Here is a 22,784-nt window from a genome sequence, read left to right on the forward strand (position 1 = left end):
AGGCAGATGAGTGTTATTTGCACGGTACAGAATATTTTAATAAAAATATGATGTCAAAAACCTGGTTAACAGCATTGTGTTTCTGCTTTGCAAGACCCAATCAGAGAGCTGAGCGTGATCAGCTGCGTCATCGTTTCTAAAGTCCTCCGTCTTCACTAAGGCCCCATCCACACTACTCCATTTTATTTTACAAACAGAGAATTAAAACGAATACTATCTCCGTCCACACCAGCGTTTTACATTGGTATTATTTGCACGGTACATAATATTGTAATAAAAATACCATGTCAAAAACTCGGTCAGTAGCATCATGTTTCTGCTTTGCATGACTTATAAGACCCAATCAGAGAGCTGAGCGTGAGCGGCTGTGTCATCGTTTCTAAAGTCCTCCGTTATGGCCCGTCTTCTCTAAAACGCCCTCCGGAGTTTTGAAACGCAAAACAGGGTCGGCAGCGTTTCTAAACTTCTCCGTTTTAGGTCTTCGTTTTTGCCGTTGTAGTCTGGACGGGAGGTGCAAACGTAGCAAAAGGTCTCGCAGTAGTGTGGATGGGGCCTTAGATGAGAAGATTGATACACTCTTGCCAATTAGCTTAGTTTAGCATAAATAGTGGAAGCAGCATATATTATGTGAAGTTTTCTTAAATTTTTACAAAAATGGAAGTAAAAATGACAAGTTGTGTTTTTATGGGGAGTTGCGTAAAACTTCTTTGCAAAGCAGTATCCTCCCGGAGGTCACTGTCAAACTATTCCCATAAGCGTGGGATTGTAATTTAATGAGCTGTCACAAAGTGTGAATTCTTTGAAATCCAGAATAGCTAATAAAGATGGAACTGTGGTGTCTTGGAAAAATAGAAACACGGTTGTCAGGTGTTAACACACACAAACGCATTACTTAATTTAAGTTGGAGAAGTGGCTCAGTGTTGGAGAGAGAGTCTTGTGTCATCCTGAAATCAGTTCAGCTGGAGGTTTTATATGTTGGCAGGGGCACGGTGGTATTGTTAATGGTTTTATTGAATGAGTTTTATTACTGCAGTTAAAGTAAGATTTTGAATTTAAAACAGAATGAATGAAACCGCTCTTCTCTGGGTCTCTTGGGGAAATTGATGACGGACAAGCTTGAAGGCAGTTCAGTGATTTCTTCAAGTGTCTGGTATGAGTCTCTTCACGTCACTACTATGCTGTTAAATTCAGCAAGGATTCATTGAAAGAATTGTGTCTAAATCAAGTGTTTAACTGAACTTTGAATTCCCCACTTCTGAGTATCCAAAGCACAGTCACTGTGTATATTCTGCAAGCGGTACTGAAAATAAAACATTTACTGTAAATTAACGCATGCTTCTTCCTTTACCAAAGAGGAAGTTCCATTATGTGTGCACACTTGCATCGTTCTCTGTCCCTTTTTGCTCTGGCCGTCCTTCATACCGCCTTGGCAGCTGAGAAGGAGTGTGTTAAAAGTGAAGGTCATTTTTGTAAATGTTGGTGAAATCCCAGAGGGGGGGTGTGTGTGTGTGTGTGTGTGTGTGTGTGTGTGAAGCATCCGCACTTGCATTTTCCTGAGCAACAAGTCTGTTTATCCCAGATGTCTGTTCAGAGCTCATTTCACCAACCACACAATTAATCACATCCAAACTGGGACTCATTAGCATATAATCAAATGGGATCGGCAAATAGAGGCATTATGAATGCAGTGAACTTAAATATCAGAGATGCTTTTGATTAATCCTGCATATAGGGTAAATTGGCACCAAGACATTTAGGAAGCAGAGAAAGAGCCACAGAAATATTCAGACCACACTGGTGCTGATAAATGATGCAGCTACATTGGAAATGACAATGAGCTTAAAAAACATTATGATAATGTATTCCCAGTACGTTATGAAAAAGTGTTCAAGTAATCACCAGTCTTGAAGCTCAGTGCAGTGCAGGCCTGTGGGTTTGTGTTTATATGTGTGTGCATGAAATTATACAATGTCAGTGACTGTTAAATTATCGAACAGTTAAAGTTGACAGTTAAATTTGTTTAACAATTTATCCAAACTCATGAAGAACAGCAGTGCCAAATTTGATGCGTCGCTATTCGTGTGTTTGTGTGTGTGTGTGAGGAAGTGAACTGTAGCAGGCTTTAGCAGGAGTCCATCAGGTTTTACAGATTCTCTCTCTCTCTCTCTCCCACACACACACACACACACACACACACACACACACACACACACACACACAAACAAACACTTGAAATTAGCGTTATTGGTATGAATGTATAACAACAATATTGCCTCTGTATGTGTGTGTGTGTTCTGCCGTTAAGTCCAGTCACTGCTGCCAACACAGCTATAGAATCTGTGCCATGATGAAATTTATTCCCCCTTTCCCTCCTCTGACTGGTACCTTTCAACAGGGGCACCATCCAGCATCTAAGCGTATTTCTGACATTTTCATTTTCATTTATCAACTTCTTCCTTTCATAAATGGATTCAGTGACAATGTGACACATCCCCAGAGGGAACAGCAATCAAAGCAAGAAAATTAAATTTTCAAGCGGTGTAGCTACTGTACCTGCCAAATGAACACTGAATACATTTCTGTGAAAGTAAAATTTAAATCGAGCTGTCTTAATGAGGAACACCCCATACTCAACTATGTTACTGCAGTGGGTACGACAGTCAAACCAGAACTTAATGTTTTTTATCAGTTTCCAAATGATTCTCTCTCAAACTGTAATATCAGCATAAAATCACAGATTAAGAGTCACAACAAACTACTTCAGGCAGAAGTTGGAAGACGTAGACACGCAGACATCTAGTTCACTCTACATGTACAGCAAATTAACCGTTATAACCATGTTACAAATTACACGTTTGCAAAATATGTATATGTGATTTTTGTACGAATCAAAGTTCTGTATACTTCATTATATCCCACTTTATTTATTTCACTTTTTGCAATAAAGATTTAAGGAGGCACCACCATCAGTCACTGCTAGGACTCGGTGGTATCGGTATTATAAGGTATATCGCTATAATTTCAAAAGAGATATAAAATTGGACAATACTGTTTATATTTATATAGTTTGATGTTGAGTTAATTAATACATCAAGTCCTGCCAGCATTTGCTCCCCACTCTCCCTCTGCATCTGCACTAAAACGTAAAGCTCACAAACTCTCCAGCAACATGGAGAGAGACACTGTGCTGGTCTACAAAGGTTCAGTCAGTGTTTCCCACACATAGACTTTACTTGGGTGGGCTGCCCAGGTGTATTAACGGCCAGCTAGGTATATTTGGCCACCCATTTTAGCATTTTGCAGAGAAACACAGAGTTGTTATCTATGACGTTACACGAATCAGGTAAAGCGACAGTGAACACACCAGTGCAGATGTCATTCGTTAGCTACCATGTTGGTTTCATTCTAATATTCTACGCCATGAACACGCCTCTGCCACATGTAGGACATCTGCTGCTGTGAACGGAATCGCAGGGGGCAAAAGACAAGTTCTGTTTTTTTTGCTGTCTTAATATAGCGTAGACTACTACTGGTAGGAGAAAGTCAGTGGAGCAGATATACAGGGAGAGAGAGACGGAAAGAGGCGGGGCATGTTGATGTGTATGGAGCAGAGGTAGGCTACATTAGGACTGTGAGTGTGGGAAGAAGAGAACTAAAGGGAAAGGAGGCAGATTCAATTAGTGAGTAAACACGATAAATAAGGTGGAGAATAAAGAATAATTAAAATGGTGAAATAAAGAAGGAATTACAAATAGTAAAAACTACTGCTATTGCGATTAATTGCATGATTTTCTTGCGATTAATCGCATTGTTATACGCAAAATTGAATAATAAATTCAAAAGTAGTGTATTGCGCACTTTTATTTAAATGTACTGCTATGTACACAAAAGTGCATTAACATGTGGTTTGCAAACACTTTAAACAAATACGGTGCTCTTTAACAGCAGTTTTTTCCTTTACACACTAGCAATAAAATATTTCTTGTAAATCTCAACTTAAAAATTAATGTAATCAAATATAAAACAAGCTATTACCTTTCAGAGTCCAGTTTTCTTTGGGGGGGGATTCTGAACAGGTTTTAGCAGAAACGTTTTTCTTTCATCAGGGCGCAGCAGTAGTGACAAAACGCGCTCTTTAGAGCAGTTTGTCCATTTGGGCTTCTGTAGAAACATGGCGGTGCGACATGACGACTTCAATCTAAGTGGACCCTGTGTTGTGTAGATAGAAGTGGCTCATTCTAAGGTCATAAAAACACAACAGGTTATTATGTAAGGTCTCTATACACCACTGAAAACATAGTTATGGATGTTATATTGCATTTCTCTCAATAGATCCTCCTAAATATTACACACTGACCCTAAAACCTATCCGATTATATAACCATCAATCCTTCAGGGAAGACACCTCTTTAAATGTAGATTATAGCTGTAGTACAGTAATGTTAGGATTGATTGATGCACAGCCGAGTATTTTCTGCCTGGTTGCGCATCAGAATCGGAGAACGGGCTCTCAGCCATATCTAAGGTTTGATCTGACAGCAGGGACACAGAGGGGCCTCTTGGCAAACTGAATAACAGCAGAGCTTATCTGAGCAGAGAGGAGGCAGGACTGTGATTTACCTGGCACAGGAGCATAGAGGGGAAGAGCTGGAGGGAAGGGCTGAATTGTCTTTCTATAAAATTAATGGACTTCAGATGGATAATATGTGCAGCAGTAGTGTTAATATGGCCTTGTCTCTCTGTTGATCTCCTGTAGTCAAGACTCTCCTCTGGCAGATGTGTGGTTAACTAAGGCTGGACAAGGAAGTGGGTATTGACATCAATATCATGATAATAGAGCAATATTTTTCCCATACCAATAGTATCATGATATGATAAATGTGTGCAAGATAATATTAACCCATTTTTTGACTACTTGGAGGAAGCATAACAAATTTTGTAAGTACAACAGTGACATTATCACCATATAAAGCGGCATATAAATGGTATCGCGAATTAGCAATTAGTGGCTTATTTACACATCCAGCAGACATGTAGCAAAACTATCATTTGTTTGGAATCATGCTTCTGGCTACCTCCATGAATGAAAGTCTGATATTCAGTGTCCTTTTTAGCTCTGTTTTCAGTTGGCACCAACTCCTCAGGCAAATATGTGGCTCTTAGGTGCTAAATGTTCCACTCTGTTTACCTGCTAGGTACTAATTTCGTCTTTCTGCTGTTTGGTGCTGGGAAGGTGGTGTTCAGTTGGTTTATCAGAGCTTTTGAAGTTGTGCAATGTTTACACTGAGTAAAATAATCAAACCAAAGATTTTTTTATTGCTGCTCCTTTCCATGAAATGAAACTAGAAGTCCTCCTTTAATACACACGTTCCCCAAAATTCGACCAGACATTTGGTAGCTTTGAAATCTCTTCGATCTGTACTAGAATGGTTCCAGTCCTCTGAATTGATACACATCTTGGATTCAAATGGGTCTGGTGTTGTGCCCATTGACTGCTGTTTCCTCTAGTTAGAAAAACAATTGACCAATAAGAGCTTAGTAAGCTGTATTAAAAAATGTAGAAGTCATCCTCTTACAGTACATAACTTCCTAGCTATCATGTTTCATTCATGAAAGATCGCAACAGAAAAATGGCAAGCGCAAGAGAGAAATTTACAGCTGCACACTAAAAGTCTTATAGAAATAACAGCTCTTGAATTGTGATATGTCTTTCATCAATGTATAAACTATGAAAAGGAGACCTCATGATTTAGCATTGCGTTGCTATAACATTGTCGTACTCAAAATGTTTTGGGAAAAAAAAGTATGAAAGTTCTATGCAGCAGACCTGGATATATCATCTTCTTTTCCTTCCCCACGCGCTCTTCTTCCTTGTCAATACCTTATGCATACACTACACACAATGCAACTCGACCCCAGACAGTTTGGTCAGAGATTCAACTCTGTTATACTAGAAGCAGGTAATGTAGCCTCGAGCCGCTAGCCTCAAGCAGAAATGAGAAGCGAGCTACAGAGGTCAGGGTAAACTCACTTCTTTCTAACTCCGCGCCTCCCAGATTTTTTTGTTTTTCAGACTTTTAGTCTTCAGCCCCAACCAACACTGACTCAAGTGACATCACTTGAGGAGCTGTTCCACTGCGCGCACTACGTCTGAAAACTCCCCACATGTAAAACAAAACTGTCAATAACTAATTGTTTAATTACAGTCTGCTTTGAATCAGTAATTTATATAACAGAATAGTATCAGGTCCACAATACAATTTCACTGAAAGTTAAAGGTTAAGTGTGTAAGTTTCAGTGACGTCTATCTAGGGTGCGTAAGATAGCTGCAGTTGCCGACACAGGACAAAAGAGAGTAGGCGGTCAAGAAATTAGGTTTCTTTAGATAGATATATTAAGAAATTACATTTTACTTAATTATTAAGGAAAACCATATGATTTTGTGAATATTATTGTTAATTGTTCATAAAATAACAGCAACATCAATAAATGAAGTGCTACATGATGTGGCATACTCCTGTAATACACTGAACAAAATTATAAACGCAACACTTGTTTTTGCCCCCATTCATCATGAGCTGAATTCAAAGATTTAAGACTTCCTCCATATACACAAAAGGCCTGTTTCTCTCAAATATTGTTCACAAATCTGTCAAAATCTGTGTTAGTGAGCACTTCTCCTTTACCGAGATAATCCATCCACCTCACAGGTGTGGCATATCGAGATGCTGATCAGACAGGCGTGCCTTAGGCTGGCCACAATAAAAGGCCACTCGAAAATATGCAGTTTCACATTTGCCTCACGCAGTGCAACACATGATGAATGGGGGCAAAAACAAAAGTGTTGCGTTCATAATTTTGTTGTGTACATTATTTTACTGTACTGTGGTCATGCATTTTGTTCTTGGGAGGGTTGGCTCATCTGGACTAACATACCAGTAAAAGTAAAGAACAAGTAAAACAAGTAAACATCTCAAACAACTCAAATCTAGTGCAAGTATGACCACTAAAAGTAAGTTCACTGTTCCTCTACCACCTCTACCAGTCAATTATAAACCACATAATACTTAAAATTTACAAAGGCATTGTCAGGTGAGGATCAAGGCTCCTCTTCACACAGTCTTGTTATCATAACGCTGTTAGCAGTAAAGTATTTTCCACCAGGGCAGTAAAATGTGAAGTTTAGCTGGCTCATTGGAACTTCCATGCAGTACCGTTTTATTTCCAATAATAATCAGCTGATTGTCTCAAAGTTAACCCACAAATTTATGTCCACGTTGCAAAACTAAGACGCAGTTTTAAAAATTACAATCCAATTAAATATTTTTTCTAACCAGTCAGAAGTACGTGCGTTTATTGGAAGTTATCATTCCCTTAACAGCTTAGACTGTCCCCTTGAGCTGCTGCCATGGCAACAGGTCAGCATCAAATTGAAACCGCAGGAGACCAGACCTGTGATTGGCTGGAGTGCTGCAGGATTTGTATCTATTAATATTATTGCGGTGAACTCTGACTGGCAGCCAGCCCAGAGGGTACACACGACTGGAAAATTGCCTGATCTCACAAACCAAGGGACCTGCTGACAGCTTGATTGACATATTGAGTTTAGCTTTATTTATCCTAAAATTATTCGCGCTATGGCGCTGAGCTGATTATAATATGTGTATATGTGGAAAGTGTAATCCCAACTGTCTGTCCAGCACATCTCTTGCCCCATTAGCGCAGCCCCTCAGTTCAACAAAGGCTTGAAACACAATGCCAATTAAGAATGGAGCATTTTACTGCAGTTGTTATTCCTTAGATGTATAGTAACAAGCTCGCTGGTGCAGCAGCTATACGTGTTGAGGCCACAGTGATGGAAACTGTTGGTTGTTTCATCGGGCTGCCGTAAAAACGTGAGTGATGAACCACAACTCTGCAATGTAGTGCACAAATACACAGACCATCTTGGTTTATTTTGTTCGTCCCTCTTATTTACTTCATGACATAGCTCGGGAAAGGATACAAGAATGCCAGCTTTGTAAATAATACAATTTGTATATAATTTGTGACGGAAATACAACATGAGCTTTAATGATGCTACCATGTGGTGGTGGCCTCAGGCACGTAACTTTGTCCCCTGACCCATGCTGGTTTACACATAACTCATTAGCCCCACACACACACACACACACACACACACACACACACACACACACACACACACACACACACACACACACACACACACACACACACACACACAATATGACTCTTTGTGTTCTCTGCCCATCAACATGACCTGTATTCTTCAGCCATAGCTCAATAACTTACAGCGCGGACGCATAATGGCTCATGAAAAAGATAGAATTACTAGAAGGGATTGAATTACTTCACTGCTCTTGGATTCAAGTCACAAAATCCACTCAACGTTTAACATAATTGAGGCTGATGGCTTCGGAAGAAAAGAATCAAGGTGTGCAGACAAAAGAGAGTTGAATGGTTGGTAACTAGATATGGACAGGCCATCTTAGGTTTTGTGGATGATTTCCAGTGTCCAGTGTGTTGGCAGCAGAGCTAGCCAAATGCAGACAGTACCATCAAAACAGGATTTTAAAAAGGCAATATTGGATGTTCAATTTTAGGTAGTCAGTGGGGGAAAAAATTCAAATATATCGTCAAATATAAAAGATTTTTGTCCTTTGGGAGACTGTGACCCTTTGTGTTTCACAACAAACAAACCAACTGTGGGTTTTACCTGACATGTGAATCAGCAGTTCAGGAAAATGTCAGTCTTGAGTGAACTCTCCTTCTCTGTGATTTTGTTTTACATTGGTAGTGAATTAACCTTGCCTCCAGAACCGCTCTGGTGCTCCTTGGCCATAGACTCTGTAGTCTCTGAAACTCTACTGGAGGGATGAACACTATACTTCCAGAGGATTTTCTTTCATTTTGTGTTGTGATGATTGTGGTGGAGGGCTGTCTAATATATGCCTCCCGTCGGTCGCCTGTTCAGTTGGGGTGAGATCTGGTGTGAAGGCCCCTGCAATCCATTCAGTGACCCCTCATGCCCTATATGGAAACATCTACATTAGGTATGTTTCTTCACTCTAATTATTCATTTTTCCTTTTTAATTTGTCACCTCTACAGTTTTGTCAAACAGTAATGCTTTACTTTAACCCCTCTAATATTCAGCATTTATATAGCCATTTAATAAATGGTTCAAAACACACTATTATTTAGTTGTAAGCTATCTCTTTTCGTTGAAAGTCTGCTCACCAAACCTTGAAAAACAACTTGTCTTTCCAGATGAAAGCAGCTTCCATCACACATATAACCAGATTAGACTAATAGACTAAATGATCTTTAGTTGCCAACGCCAAAATGCATAAAATGGAGATTTCCACTGATAGTGTTTTTTTCATTTTACAATTACCGGATATCTAATGGCATCATCATTTAGGAGTTGTTTTCAAGTCATGTTGCGTGAAATCGCATTCAGACTTTTAGTAGTCAGCTAGGATAAACCGGAGGGAGTAGAAAATTGATGATATGTTTGTGATGTGAGTCAACATAAGGCAATTAGTTTGCTAGAGAAATGTATTAATGGGTGCTGAGGTGCTGGTTGGTCTATTAACACATGATCCCCCACACTCTTTGGCACTGAACTGACTGCCAGCTGTATCACAAAAACCTGAATGCGTGTTTTAGTGAGTTCATATGAGCACAGTGTAGTGATGAACTGAAGTGGCAGCTCTTGCTGTGTTGGTGTGTTTTTCAACTCAGTAAACTCGTGTGGCATTCTCAGTCCAAACTCTACACAGCCACCACCACCAACCCTCCATCCCCCGGCCGCCATCAACGCTGGTTTCTGATTAATGCTATTTGACTGACCTCCCATCTGTCTGCTTGCTTTTTGGTGTCTTAATCCTGTCATTTTTAAACTGCGGAGCTTGAGGGTTTGCTTGGCAAACAGGCCCACACACACACACATACACACACACACACACACGCCGGCCGGCCTAGTTGTGAGAAAGAGCTAAAGCTTAATTCCTGTCAGTGGCAGTACAGATGGCTGCATTAACTGAAGTTAAAATGACCCATATGTAAAACCTCTTGTGTAACTCCCCAGGACATACTGCTGCTGCTTTCATCACCACCAAAAAAAGTGAATTCCTGCATACAAGGATTCGCCTCTGTAGTGATTTATTACGCACGTCGGGGATAGCCTCTGTGGTAATTTATTACACTTTGTGCTTGTGCGATTCGAACTTCTGCTCTCCTGTGGAAGATCACATGAGACGACACCACCTTTTGGTGGTATGGGAATAGATAGTTTCTTACACTGAACTGTAGGTCAGAACCCAAAAAAAGACCTGACATCAGCACTTTCAACTGGTTTTCTCAGCTTGTTTTGCATGACATATAAATAAAGATATGTATGTATAAATATGTTGCTATAAATAAAGCCTGTTCAGTGTACTCACCAATGAATAGACTCCAGAGGTTGAGTCTATGCCACAGAGGGCCGTTTTTATCAAAATCTGAATTTAGTTTGAAGAACCATAGGCGCATAAGCGGTCAGTGATCAGCAGATCAGACAAAAACCTAAAATGCAGCCGTGCCATTTCAGGACTTTGATTTCTTGTTCTGGACTTGAATTTCAACCCTCCTTATGCTGTGTTATATAGTATGTCTTCTGTGTTTCCTCTGCAGGGCAGTGTGAGCAAGGTGTCGGAGTTCAGACCATCATGCCCTTTGCTCTGGCAGCGGGACAGGAAGTGTGTGTCTGAGCGTCCCTGGTTGGCTCTGCTGGGATGAACATGCCACTGCACCAAATCTCTGTCATCCCCCGTGATGTCACCTCATCGCGGGTGTCAGGCAGTGGGAAATCTAAGGACAAGGAGAAACAGGTAAAGTGAAGTTTTTGTTTCTACAATATTACGGGGGAATTCTGACTAAACTGATAGTAATGTCTCAACATCAACTCAGGTTCCAAACACGTCCACTAGAATAAAGAGAGGCAGAGGAGTAATATTGAAAAGTCCAGACTATCTTGCCAAGTAAAACGAGATCATCTGTAGTTCCAGCAAATGTCCAAAGATGACATTTGTGTTGCACTCAAGTGACAAAACCCTCTAGTTTCTGTAGGAATTATAAGTCTTGTCCATTGGGAGCAAAAAATGTAGTGTGGCAGTATTATTAAAGCACAAGAGACAGCTGTTTGTTTCCTGTTTCCTACTGGCCGTCGACATTGGTTTCTTCTAACCACGACTGCGGTCCTTCCCAAACCATAACCATCTGGTTATTATTGTAACCATGGTGACAGAGGTCCCCCAACCTTAACGAAAAAGTAATTTTGACCCTAATCTTTTGCTAACCCTAACCAAGTCATGTTTGTGCCTGAATGTAAACCTTAACCATAGCATAAAACAGTGATTTGTAACAGATTTCAGGAACAGACTAACTTTGTCTGTCGGACATAAAACGCTTAGATGTGTCGTTCTGGAGGGAATGGATTAAGGATGTTTTTTGTTGTTTTGGAGGACTTGAAATGCTCTCAATTTATTATGTATCATTATTCTTAATGTGTGCTTATTAGTTGGCAGGAATAATGAAAATACATTATTCATGAGATGTGTGTGCATAAAGTTGCTGACTGCCTATGATAGCCTAAAAAAGGTCATTGGCTACTATTCATTTTTATACAGCATGAAAAATAATCCCACAGTTTTTACCATAGCAAACAAAGCCTTAATTTGATCTTTTCACAATATTTGTTTTACCACTGTCTCGAGTGCCAGAGTTGACTATCTTTATGCGCCATATTAAATTATGCTCTGCTTACTGTCACTCATACACCTACAGGGAGACATTTTTGCCAGATGCCGTAAAAACTTTTCTTTTATCATGTCTGTTCCTTTTTTATTTATTGTTTCATTGTTTTAAAACTAGGTCTGACAGCGTGAAATGTATATATTTCACAAACAACTCTTTGTTACATAGGGGAAACAAATAGAAGGAACCTGCTGAATGCTTTGCAGAAAGATTGGCGGAAATGTCAACTAGAAAAGCAAATTGGTTTTTAATTGTTATGACAAGAGTTTACTTTAAAGGAATGGTGTGGTGAGGGGAGAAAGTTACCACAGGTGTCCTGTAGTCATTCATCAGAGAACAATCAGAAAGTTCATTTTTGAATGCCAGGGGTGCCAATCCTAGCACTGCAACATAAATTCTGCATGACTTTTCTCTCACAAACAAATTATTTCTGTGCTCCCTATGGGTTGAGCAGAGGTTTTGCATCTAATGAGGCTGATTTAAAGTCTGGTCTGCTTTTCCATTTGTGCCTAAAACCTGTAGGCCATCTGGTTGAGCAGTTTCGTTGTGGACTCTTAAAGGAACCAAAGAAAGGATTTGTCCATGGTGTTTTGTAAATCGTGGCTATTTAAAATTTACAAAAGGAAACAGTGAAAAAGACCAACTCTGAGCACCTTTACTCAACATCTCTGCTACTTTGAAAGTTTTTTTTATGCCAGTCAGGATAGTTACAGCTTCCACAAAAAAATCTGTAATTTGGAAACCACCAGATCTGCCAAAATAAAGGCCTCAAGTAACCTATCAGGCCACTGCTTATACAGAAGAGGATTAGTGCCACATCAGAAAAGTCCATCTGAGCCTGTCACAGATTTCTAATTTGAGGATTTTGACTTTATTCTTTGAATTCTGACTTTTCTCAGAATAGAAAGATTAATCTCAGAAGTCCTTGAACCTTTCACATCTGGACGTCATCTGGACCCCCCCCCCCTCCGAGCTTGTTATCACATTTGATAACAAGCAATGTAAAAATGACTAAAATCAGTTCTCAGTCTCACATGCAAGCTTATCAACTGTTACTTTCTCTTCCTCCCTCTCAGTTTCTGTACTCCAGCACCATCAAACACCGCAGTAGAGTGCTCTTAGAGTGCAGTTGCTTTTTTGAGCTCTGGTACAAAGCGAGGTGCTAAGACAATATGTCCATGGCCTGCCCTATCTCCTCGGCCTCATTGGCTCACAATAGATCATGGCCTCTGAGTGCGGCAGCACAGGTGTTCTTAAGAGGCTTCTTCATGCTGCATATGGCCTGTGTTTCAGCCTCCCGTGCTGTAAACTGGCACTGACATGTATTTTTGCTGCACACACACACACACACACACACACACACCCCTCAGTGATTATTTATTTTCTATCCTAATCTGTGTTCACTTTGAATCTTAAAATCATGCGTTGTCATTGCAGAAGTGAAAGTGAACTGAGGTTCATTCCAAAACTGGTTCCATATCTTGCTATTAAGTTAAATAAAGGTGTGTCTTTGTGTAGCTTAGATGCCTTGATGTGCAATGAATAGTTAACAGGATTAAGAGGTTTAAACTTTGAGAGCAGTCGAAGCAAGGTTGCCTCAGTCAGCGGGGAAATAAAAGTGAAACTGTAAGCTTTATAACGTCTGGGGGGGGGCATTTAGTCTTCCTGTCGCCATGTTTTCTAACAGTGTAAAGATCCAACCCCATGTCTCTCTGCTCAGCATCACTCGCTCCCTTTGTCTGACTCCTGCTGCCCGAGTCTCCTTTTTCCCCCTGAGGAATAAGTGGATAAACAGCAGCGACTCCCGTCCTCCCTGTGGAACCATCAGCAGAGCAGAGTAGAGAAAGGAGAAACGGAGTGTAAGAAAAGAGTAGAGGGAAAATGGCGAGTGTTTACTTTGAATGCTAATCAGCTTGAGGGTCCTGGAGGGGTGTGTGTGTGTGTGTGTGCGCCCAGAGTTTAGTCACAGAGCACAGACCCATCTGGCCCTCTTAGACAACACAACTGGTCTTTTAGCGCCTCAAGAAAAAAAAGCAGAACTTTCCTCTACTTAGAATTCAGAGTTAGTCTGCTGCTCCTTCAGAGAGCAACACATCTTTAACTGTTGCTGGCCCCTCTCTGGCCTCTCCTCCAGCTCCACTCATTCATTTGTCTTCTTTAGGTTCAGTATGCGCTTGTGGGTACAGTGTCCGTGCACTGTGGTCCTCCACTTGAGATGTCATGTTTAGGTAGATAAATTGAGTTTTAAAACATATTTTTAAATATGTTTTAAAACATACTATGTTTTAAAAAATATTTTTAAAACGGTGTCAAAAGGCTTGGAGAGCAAGAGTTTTTATTTCTTGGAAAGAAAAAAAGAAAAGTTCCCTGACGGTCAGATGTATTTGAGTCTGGGGTTTTTGATAAGGAAGGTAGCAAATGGATTAAGCATGAGATGACGATAAAGTAAGCTCTGGCACAGTTTGGCAGGTAGGGAAGGAGATAAAGCACGTCTTGTGGTGTACCTGGGAAAAGCAAACTGAGCCTTTCAGTGTTGTTTTGATTATATCCTACTTCTTTAACCCCCTCTTCAATGTCACCCGCTGGTGTTTTTACTGTAAGTGTAGCCATTTACATGAGCAGCATGTGATAATTTCCTGAACTGAGAAATATAGCAAAGCTTCAGTGGATGCAGATGTAGCTTTTATTTTCACATTCACACATGCATTCACACCCACGTACAGGGCCTCACTCACACTAGTATTATATTAAGCAGTATATCTTCCATGACTGCGCAACACTGATACTTGATACCCGCCCTTTTGATGCTGCATGTATTTTTTTATGAAAGCAGAGAGAGCGCTGCAAGCTTTGTCCTTCTATAAGCTTGTGTCTGAGTCAAGGACAGAGAAGACTCCCTGTCTCCCCTCTGATGTTTGCTGGTTTGATAATAGCCTCCTGGGCACTGATGGAGCTGGGCTTTGTAGAGACCACTATCAAACACTGACCGCCACAGCGAAAACTTTCAACTCATCCTCCAGGCTAGACAGGGTCTGTTCAGTGTGTCTGTCTTTGCTGATTTAACAAAGCACTTCTAGTATAGTGACATAACTTGTTTTTGTTCCTCAAATGTCTTATTTGAAACATCGTTCTTGCTCTTTCGGTGTAGTTGCAGCATTTAGGCTGAGATGGCAGATGGCAGGGTAGCCTGTTTGCATGCAGCTGTAAAATAATGTCCAAAAAAATCAAGTTTGATTAAATTCTACAAATGTGTTTAGAAAATACTTGAAAATGTTTCTCAGCCCTGAGGCAGGGAAACATTTTCCAAACATTTGGTGGAACTAAACTATCCAAATCAGTCCCCTCCAGATTGCTGTGCCCAGGGGCTTGCAAATGGAAATGCCATGATAATCATCCAGAAAGCCTTTGGGCTGAGGAAACTAGGGATGAAATGCTGAATTATCAGGAAAAGGAGTGTTTACATGTGTGTGACTCGGGTATAGACCGTAAGAGTAAACTCAAGGTGGTCACATCAAGTCGGAAGCAGAGGATGTGATGGGTTTATTTTGCAGACTTTAAAGGTGCAAGTAAAAAAGATCCATATACATACAAACAGCCATATACTATGTGTTTTCTATGGGATGTACACTGGTGCACGTACAGTACATACACAAATAATCTCCCTCTGACATGCACACACAGTCTGTACACATTTACTGTAAGCAAGAGTTAATCCAGTTAATCATAAGGTTACACAAATGAAGACACGTTGCATTTTCTGTCTTGCACGCACGCACGCACGCACGCACGCACGCACGCACGCACCCGTACCTTCCTCCTGGTGTAGATGTTCTGAGGCCAAACAGGTTCCCCTGACCTGTCTATAAAGGAGAAGCTGGAGAGAGAAGATAACACATAGGCAGAATGCCTCTATTCTGAGAGAAGTTTTTAGTAAGGTTTGAATGTTGTGTGTCAGCAAACGAGCCTGCTTTACATATGCTATTCATAGAATTCAGAAAGTTTTCACAAACGCTGCAAACATGCTGTCTTTAGCCACTGATGCAAAGTGAGTACAAAATCATTACTGACTGAGAACTAAATTCAAATTTTATGTTTTTTCTATGTTGCTTCGGTGTACTGGTAGTGGGCAGAAGGGCTGCAACTAACTTTGATGGATTTCATTGGCATTCAAGAAATCTGGTATCTTTTTGATTCATATTCAATGTCAAAGTGAAAATGCCCATCACAAGTCCCAAAGCCCAAAGTTACATCTGCGCGTTACTTGTTTTGTCTGACCAGAAGTCCAAACCCCCAAAATATTCAATTTACTATGATAGATAACTTGAAAAATTACTTACATGCCTTTTTATTATATTTTTTTGATATGATTAATCAACTCATTGTTTCAGCACTAACTTGCAGGATTCAGTGCCCACAGTAAATTTGTAAAGTCACATTTCTCTCTCCGTCTCTCTTTCTGGAAACACACATTCCAGCATGTGCACTCAGGTTGCAGGTACACACAAACATAAACACACACACATGCCAGCAGCTGGTGTTGTTAGTCTGCCCGTCTGTGTAGGACTTGCACGAGTCTCCCGGAGGACCCGACCGTGCTGAGCCACTTGAGGTTGAAGTGCTAAAAAACATAATTAAAGGTGGAGGACTGACATGATGGCCGGGCCTTGACTGTTGTGAGGAAGGACTTTGCTTCACTTTGTTAAAAGATTTTATTTCATTAGCCCCTGTGATGCCACCACGGGTCATTTTACTGCCTTCTGGTAGATGTGACACTGTGTGCTATATTAAGTTTTATATATGTAATTACAATTGACCCGTAGCAGCAGAAAATACACTTTGAGAGGAATGGCAGAAAATAATTACAGTCCATTTACTGCTCTATATTCTAGTGGACACGGCGTAATGTTGTATAGTAGAGGCGAGTTAGTCTCCAGTGTGAGCGGGCGCATTCTTTTGCTGTGTGTATTTCAGCTCTTGGTTTCAGAAGAGCAGCTATTAGCGGAGATAACGATGTTCAGAGGAGACGATACCTTCTAATTAACCCCTTAACACCTTCACCACACACACACACACACACACACACACACACACACACTTGCTTACTTTTACTTTAAATATGTCTATACATTAAACTGCTTTCAGGTTTCTCTTTGGAAAAACACATTTTCAGATGATAATCTCATGATTTACATATTATGCAGGCTGTTGTATAACCTAATCTGACAGATGATAGCTATTAACCTACTCACCCACAGAAATGTGTTCAGCCTGTGATACACTGCAGGAACAGAAAGTACACCTGAACTCAAACAAAGCCCTCAGCTGTGAAAGCCACCAATTTCGCCAGAATAAATTTAAGGGAACCAGAATTATGAAAATGCACTTCGCTGTTATAGGGGCCATTATAGTGTATAGAGACGCAAGTGAAGAGACCGAGGCAGATAACCAGACAGACAGAGATGAAGTTATTTCTATCAGGGCGAAAAATCACCACATTAAAGGCTGCATCTTCTGGTCCTCTCTTCTCTGTGAGACGCTGCTGCCTCAGTCTCCGCTCTGTTCTCCATCCAGAGCTTTTTGTCACACTTCTGTTCTCTGGAAGACGTCTCCACGGGGTGTCTGAGGACACTGTTTAATTGCCTGTGACATGCTGACTTGACTCCTGTGACTCACGTGGCCCCCAAACATTCAGCCACTGTCAGCCAGATCAGTGGTGGAGGCTCTCTTCGCTCTCCCACTGCGCTTAAATTCATCTTCCTGATGAGACACTGCAGATGTTTCCCTCGCCGCAGCCAGTTGTCTGGTTCTTTGGGGTCTGACGCACAATGGCTGCCTAATGTGTGCTATTCATATGGAGCCGTATACCCCAGATGTATAATGAACGTCTGATAGGACTCACAACTCTGTCAGACTCCATTGTGGTGGGCAATATGTGGCAAACACACAGGCACACAATAAGTGTCTTGTGCACTCAGTGAAAGATAGTGAGCAGTCAGACACTTTCCAGTAAGATATGATATTAAGAATCCCAGTTGTCGATCATCAACTCCTGTCAGCACAAATACACACCAGAGTCTCTTACCATGAGGCTGCAATTTGTTTATTTCCCCATCTCCCTAAATGTCTTGATCTGTTTTTCTCCAACTTCTCCTCCTCTTCCTCCTACCACCTCCTCCATCATCCTCTCATGGTGTTATCCAATGAAAGATTAGTGTTTATCTCTCTCCGCCTATGGATTTACTCATATGACCACACTGAGAACTCCTCCTTGTTGCTGTCTGGGGAGGCAGATGCCCAACGACTGTTGACTCAATTGTAGAGTTTGTTGCTTGTCTCTATAAAATGCTATGTAATGTAATTCTGCTGCCATGACCTGTAGTGCACACATAGTGAGATCATCACCTCAGTCAGCCAGTGCTGGTTTAATTATTTTGCTGTGAAAATCTTCATTTTAGAGAGAGGAAAATACTTTTAGCCATGATAGCAGCATGTTGTCCTGTCGATCCTAGCGACTCTGGTGATCCCCTGATTTTTCGTGAAGTGCGACCATAAAGTTGACTTTTGTGGTTTTGAGTGAAATGTCCAACAACAATTGGATGGGTTGCCATGAAATTTGATATAGAAATGTATGTCTACCCCATGTTAAACAGTAACAACTGTTTGTTTCTTCACCTTGTCTGCGGCCTAAAAGCTTGCAATCCATCTTCAGCAGGCGTACAGCAAGTGTTTTAACATTAAGATTCATCTTATAAGGCTTGTTTAGAGAGACAAAATCTGCTGTCTGTAGATCAGTGCTTTACTCTTAGACCTAGAGGTATATATGTAAATGAATTGCTATTGCGGGTATAGTTTAAGACAAATGGTACCACCTGTGAAGCAAATGTACAATTCTTCCATTTATGACTAGCAAACCAGTTCAAGAAAAGAGAACCATAAAGATAATAGACAGCAAGAGTCATGATGACATGTAGCATCGGTCATAAGGCACTCTTGAACCTATGAAATTGTGTTCAAAGTGCTTATTTTATCCCTTCTCAGCCATGGATGGTTCTGTTGCATGAATGCACTAGTAGCTGGTCTCCTGATGAGGCAGTCAGGCGACTGAGCACTGCAGAGTGTAGAGGACTGCGGCCCGGCATTGACATTCACCTGCGTCTACCAAGAAGAGAAATTGAGTACAGGTGGAGTGCACAGACAGAGAGGGACCAGGTGAGAGAATAAAAAGATAAGGTGAAAGAGAGCACAATTAGTCTGTAGTAAACAAGATGAAGGGAGCGAGAGAGAGAGAGAGAGAGAGAGAGAGAGATGAGCATGTTGTTGCCGTAGAAACAGAGCGAAGACTGAATAAGAGTAGGCCTACTACTGGCAGGACAGAAGCAGCAGAGGCAGAACGAGGAGAAATAGTCTGCTTTTCATCCCAGCATGCCTCAGCTTTTCCTCTGTCAGCTGTCAGATGCGTTATGTCACTGGAGCGCTGTGGTTTCCCACTTTGCTTCTTCAATGAGTATTCAGGTAGCAGGCTCTCAGAGGGCCGGCACCATCCGCCGTTTAAAACTAATGTCCTGTGTTGCAGATCTCGAGCCATTTCCAAGGGCAACCTGAATCAGAAAAATGTCTTCTCTCTGAAATTGAGGTGAAGCCCGTTTGTAAGAGCGTGAGCTATGGATACCTGCTTTCAGTCCTCCGCCATTTTGATTGATGTGTTTATTGAACCCATGGCACCTTCCGCAAATGCCTAAAGAGGCTGGTGGCTACTCCATTATCTGTTGCCTTGGGTCACACTGCCGGGGGTGACAGCAATCAGCCTCTTGTCTTTTGAATGCTTGTATGCACAAACATACTTCTTTTTTATTTTGTCTCTCCTCATCTCTCTTTCAGGGCTGTGGCCTCCCTTAGGCTTGCAAATAGATTATAATGATACTATATGTGAAACATAAAAAACTATGAGATGGGGGGGGCAGGCAGAGAGAATGATCACCTTGAAAACCACCTCCCAAGGACTTTGTTGAGCTGACACCTCATCCAGTGTTGTTTTATTTGTTGTTTTCACACCACACGGGCTGCTTTGATGAATAATCAGGGAACAGACCCCACCTCTAAACCACCATCATCCAGTTTAAGGGGCACAAACTCAAATTTACACTAAGTGGGTTTTTTTTACACACATTAGCACAAATGTTCGGGAATGCTTTGTATACACTTTCACATGTGCCCATTGTTTGTCTCAGCGTTGTCTACCTACCTAGGGTTGCTCAGCGTCTTGGAAACAGTCGGGCCTGAAGAAAAGTTTGATGTTCACAAGAGATAACATATTCATTTCTTCACTCTGAGGTCACCGTCACATTATGAATCGGCAGCAATATCTTTAAAGCACATGTGCAGACAACCGTGTCAACTGATGGTGTGTGAAAGCTGTTGCCTGTCCACTGCACACTTAGACTTGTCTGGAGTTTTTTTTTGTGTGTGGGTATTTACTTATTTTAAATTATACATTTGTGTGACTTGAAAGAGATGACAGTCATCCACAGTTGTTGACACAGAACAGAGTCTGCTGTGTTTCAGCTTGCACAAACTAACTCTAGAAAGTGTGCAGATCTGGGCAAGGTAAAAGGATTTTTCTCTTGGGTGTGTGTGTGTGTGTGTGTGTGTCTGTGTTTGTGTGTGTCCTCCAACTTGCACACATACACATTGGATCAAAGCCAGCCACATGATTGTAAGCTCAAACTGCTACGCTAAGATAGACAAAGATATGTGATGACACCGAATTGAACAAGGGTGTATTAGTGGCCAGTGGAAGTGGACCTGATGCGTTGCTACTATTGACCACTCGAAGTACTCTGACTGAATACAAAACATATAGGAGAATGTAAATGCTAAAATGCTGTCTCCATGAAAATGTTATCAATGCTCTTTTCCTGAGGATATTTGATATCTTTGTTATTATCTGGTTGGTGTATTTTCTCCCTGGAATCTGTCACAAATCCTAAATAAATTCCTTGTTGAATCCTGACTGAATCCATGAAATGTGCAATACAAGCATGCTTATCTAAGTGGAATGAAATGCTTAATCACCACTCAGTGAATTACTGAGAAATGGGAATAATGCATTTTTTGTTTTTGAGCTTGGAACAGAGCGGACCCCAGTCAGTCTGAGTTTTGGCATGAAAAGTAAGTACTGTGTGTGTTTGTGTGTAGGAGGTTGCGAGCGAATTCACTTTATAACACTGTTTACTAAGGGCTGAGATCAAGAGCAAGCAGCTCACGAGGCTCTAAACTTTAAGGAAAGGTTGTTGTAAGGCCTCGAATGTGATGAATGGTATGGCTGGAACAAGCAGTGAAGAACTGCTGTAAAAGCCAAAAGATGTCATCAGGAAAGTATCACCATCTGCTCCCTCTTGGAGAGCTGATTCCAGTCCCACATCCACGTGAATACGCCACTCTTTAAAGATGATATTTGTTTAAAGCTGTCTGTACACAGATGGAGAGCTGACCGGACAAATATTGACTGGGTGGGGTGAGATTGGAGCACTGATTGGAAAGAGGTTTGAGCAAATGGAGGGTTGATGGAGAATGAAGATGAAACATGGAGAGAAGGAAAAGGGGAGGATGGGGAATAGCAGAATATTTTTTCAGATGGCAGCAGTGGGATATTGAAATGAAGAAAAAGGTTGGAGAGTGGGCTGGCTGGGAGCAATGGGATTTTGACTTCATGCTTATCACTTCAAAAGACCGGCTGTAAAATGCAGTCTGCTCCTCTGCACACCTTCCTCCATCATTCTCTGTCTCTCTCCTTCTAACCCGAGGTGAAGTGGATCATTTTGGAGAATGTGAGGTCTAATAGTTACGGTTTGATATGCTGTGCAGTTTTCTTTCACCGAGACAACCTCTATGTCCTGAGGAGCTTGCTTATTGGCTCTGAACTCCCCTCTACTTTACATGAGCAGCAGCCATAGAATACAGCATGTTGGGAGTGTGACATTGTTGCTGTGACACCCCTCCAGGGGGAGTTTGAGACAATCGAACTGCTTAAACACAACATTGTGCTTTCAAATCTGGCTCTTGTTTTGTTTCACGCCATGATGTGCCTCTCATCCACCATACCATCATTGTGCTGTCTTGGAGTGTCATAAAAATGATCTCAAGCGACACACAACACCTTGCTGCGGGCCTCATTGTGAGCCCCTCACAGCTGCGTCGAGTCACAAAACAATCCTGACCAATGGCGTAAGAGCTTCACCCATATGGAGACGAAATGGGACACGTGTTGATGAACAGAGGGCTTGTTAGCACGTGAAGCCAGCACCTTGTCGCCCCATCAATCAGGGATCATCGCTGGGGTGACAAACGTGATAACATGGTGGAAGGATGTGAAAGGCAACATTAAGCTTTGGAGACGTCACTGGAGGTGTGGTGTGGGATGTTTGAGATTGCAACGGAGGAGAGTGATGAGTTTAGAGAGAAGGGAGGGTCTTCTACCTTGAGATGGAGGTCACTGTGAGGAGTGCCACATCTCATATCTTGTTGAGAAGTCACCAATACTGTAGTTATGTTAAAAGACCAATTTGATTTCACTGTTTTGAGCAGTGAACATGCTGTTTTTATTTTGGTAAACTCCGAACGATTTCCTAATTAGTGTTCTGGAACAAACTATTTAATTTGTCAGTAATTATAGGTAATAGATAAAGACAGTGTTCAATTGCTATACTTGCAGTTAAATAATTCCAATTAAATGCTAAGATAGGATATGTCTTTTAGTCAGTGCACAGCAGATCGGTTGAAAATGCAAAAATGTGCAGTTTGTCTACAAGTAAGCACACAATTCAAAATGTGTAGAAATATTAAATGTAGCAGTTCTTTCAAGGAAATTATTCTGTAAAATAACTTATTTTGAACTTAAATTAAACAGTCTCAGACTTTTTGGTCTTATTTCATATTCATTCATATTTATAATTTGTATCATTGACA

The 22,784-nt window shown here is 41.1% G+C and overlaps 1 protein-coding gene across 2 annotated transcripts in view; it reads left to right on the forward strand.

Moving 5' to 3' along the window:
- Nucleotides 1–22,784, forward strand: part of march8 (membrane-associated ring finger (C3HC4) 8) — a 73,653-nt gene that overhangs the window by 11,537 nt on the left and 39,332 nt on the right. For both annotated transcript variants that reach the window (XM_038736972.1, XM_038736971.1), the window contains one exon: nucleotides 10,698–10,894. In XM_038736972.1, coding sequence (XP_038592900.1) covers nucleotides 10,799–10,894 — 96 coding nt within the window. In that variant the 5' untranslated portion in view covers nucleotides 10,698–10,798. The remainder of the gene's footprint in view (nucleotides 1–10,697; nucleotides 10,895–22,784) is intronic.

This window comes from Micropterus salmoides, unplaced genomic scaffold (assembly GCF_014851395.1).
Source record: "Micropterus salmoides isolate LMB-PRFRI ecotype aquatic unplaced genomic scaffold, ASM1485139v1 Ms_hic_scaffold_22, whole genome shotgun sequence".
NCBI classification, from domain to species: domain Eukaryota; kingdom Metazoa; phylum Chordata; class Actinopteri; order Centrarchiformes; family Centrarchidae; genus Micropterus; species Micropterus salmoides.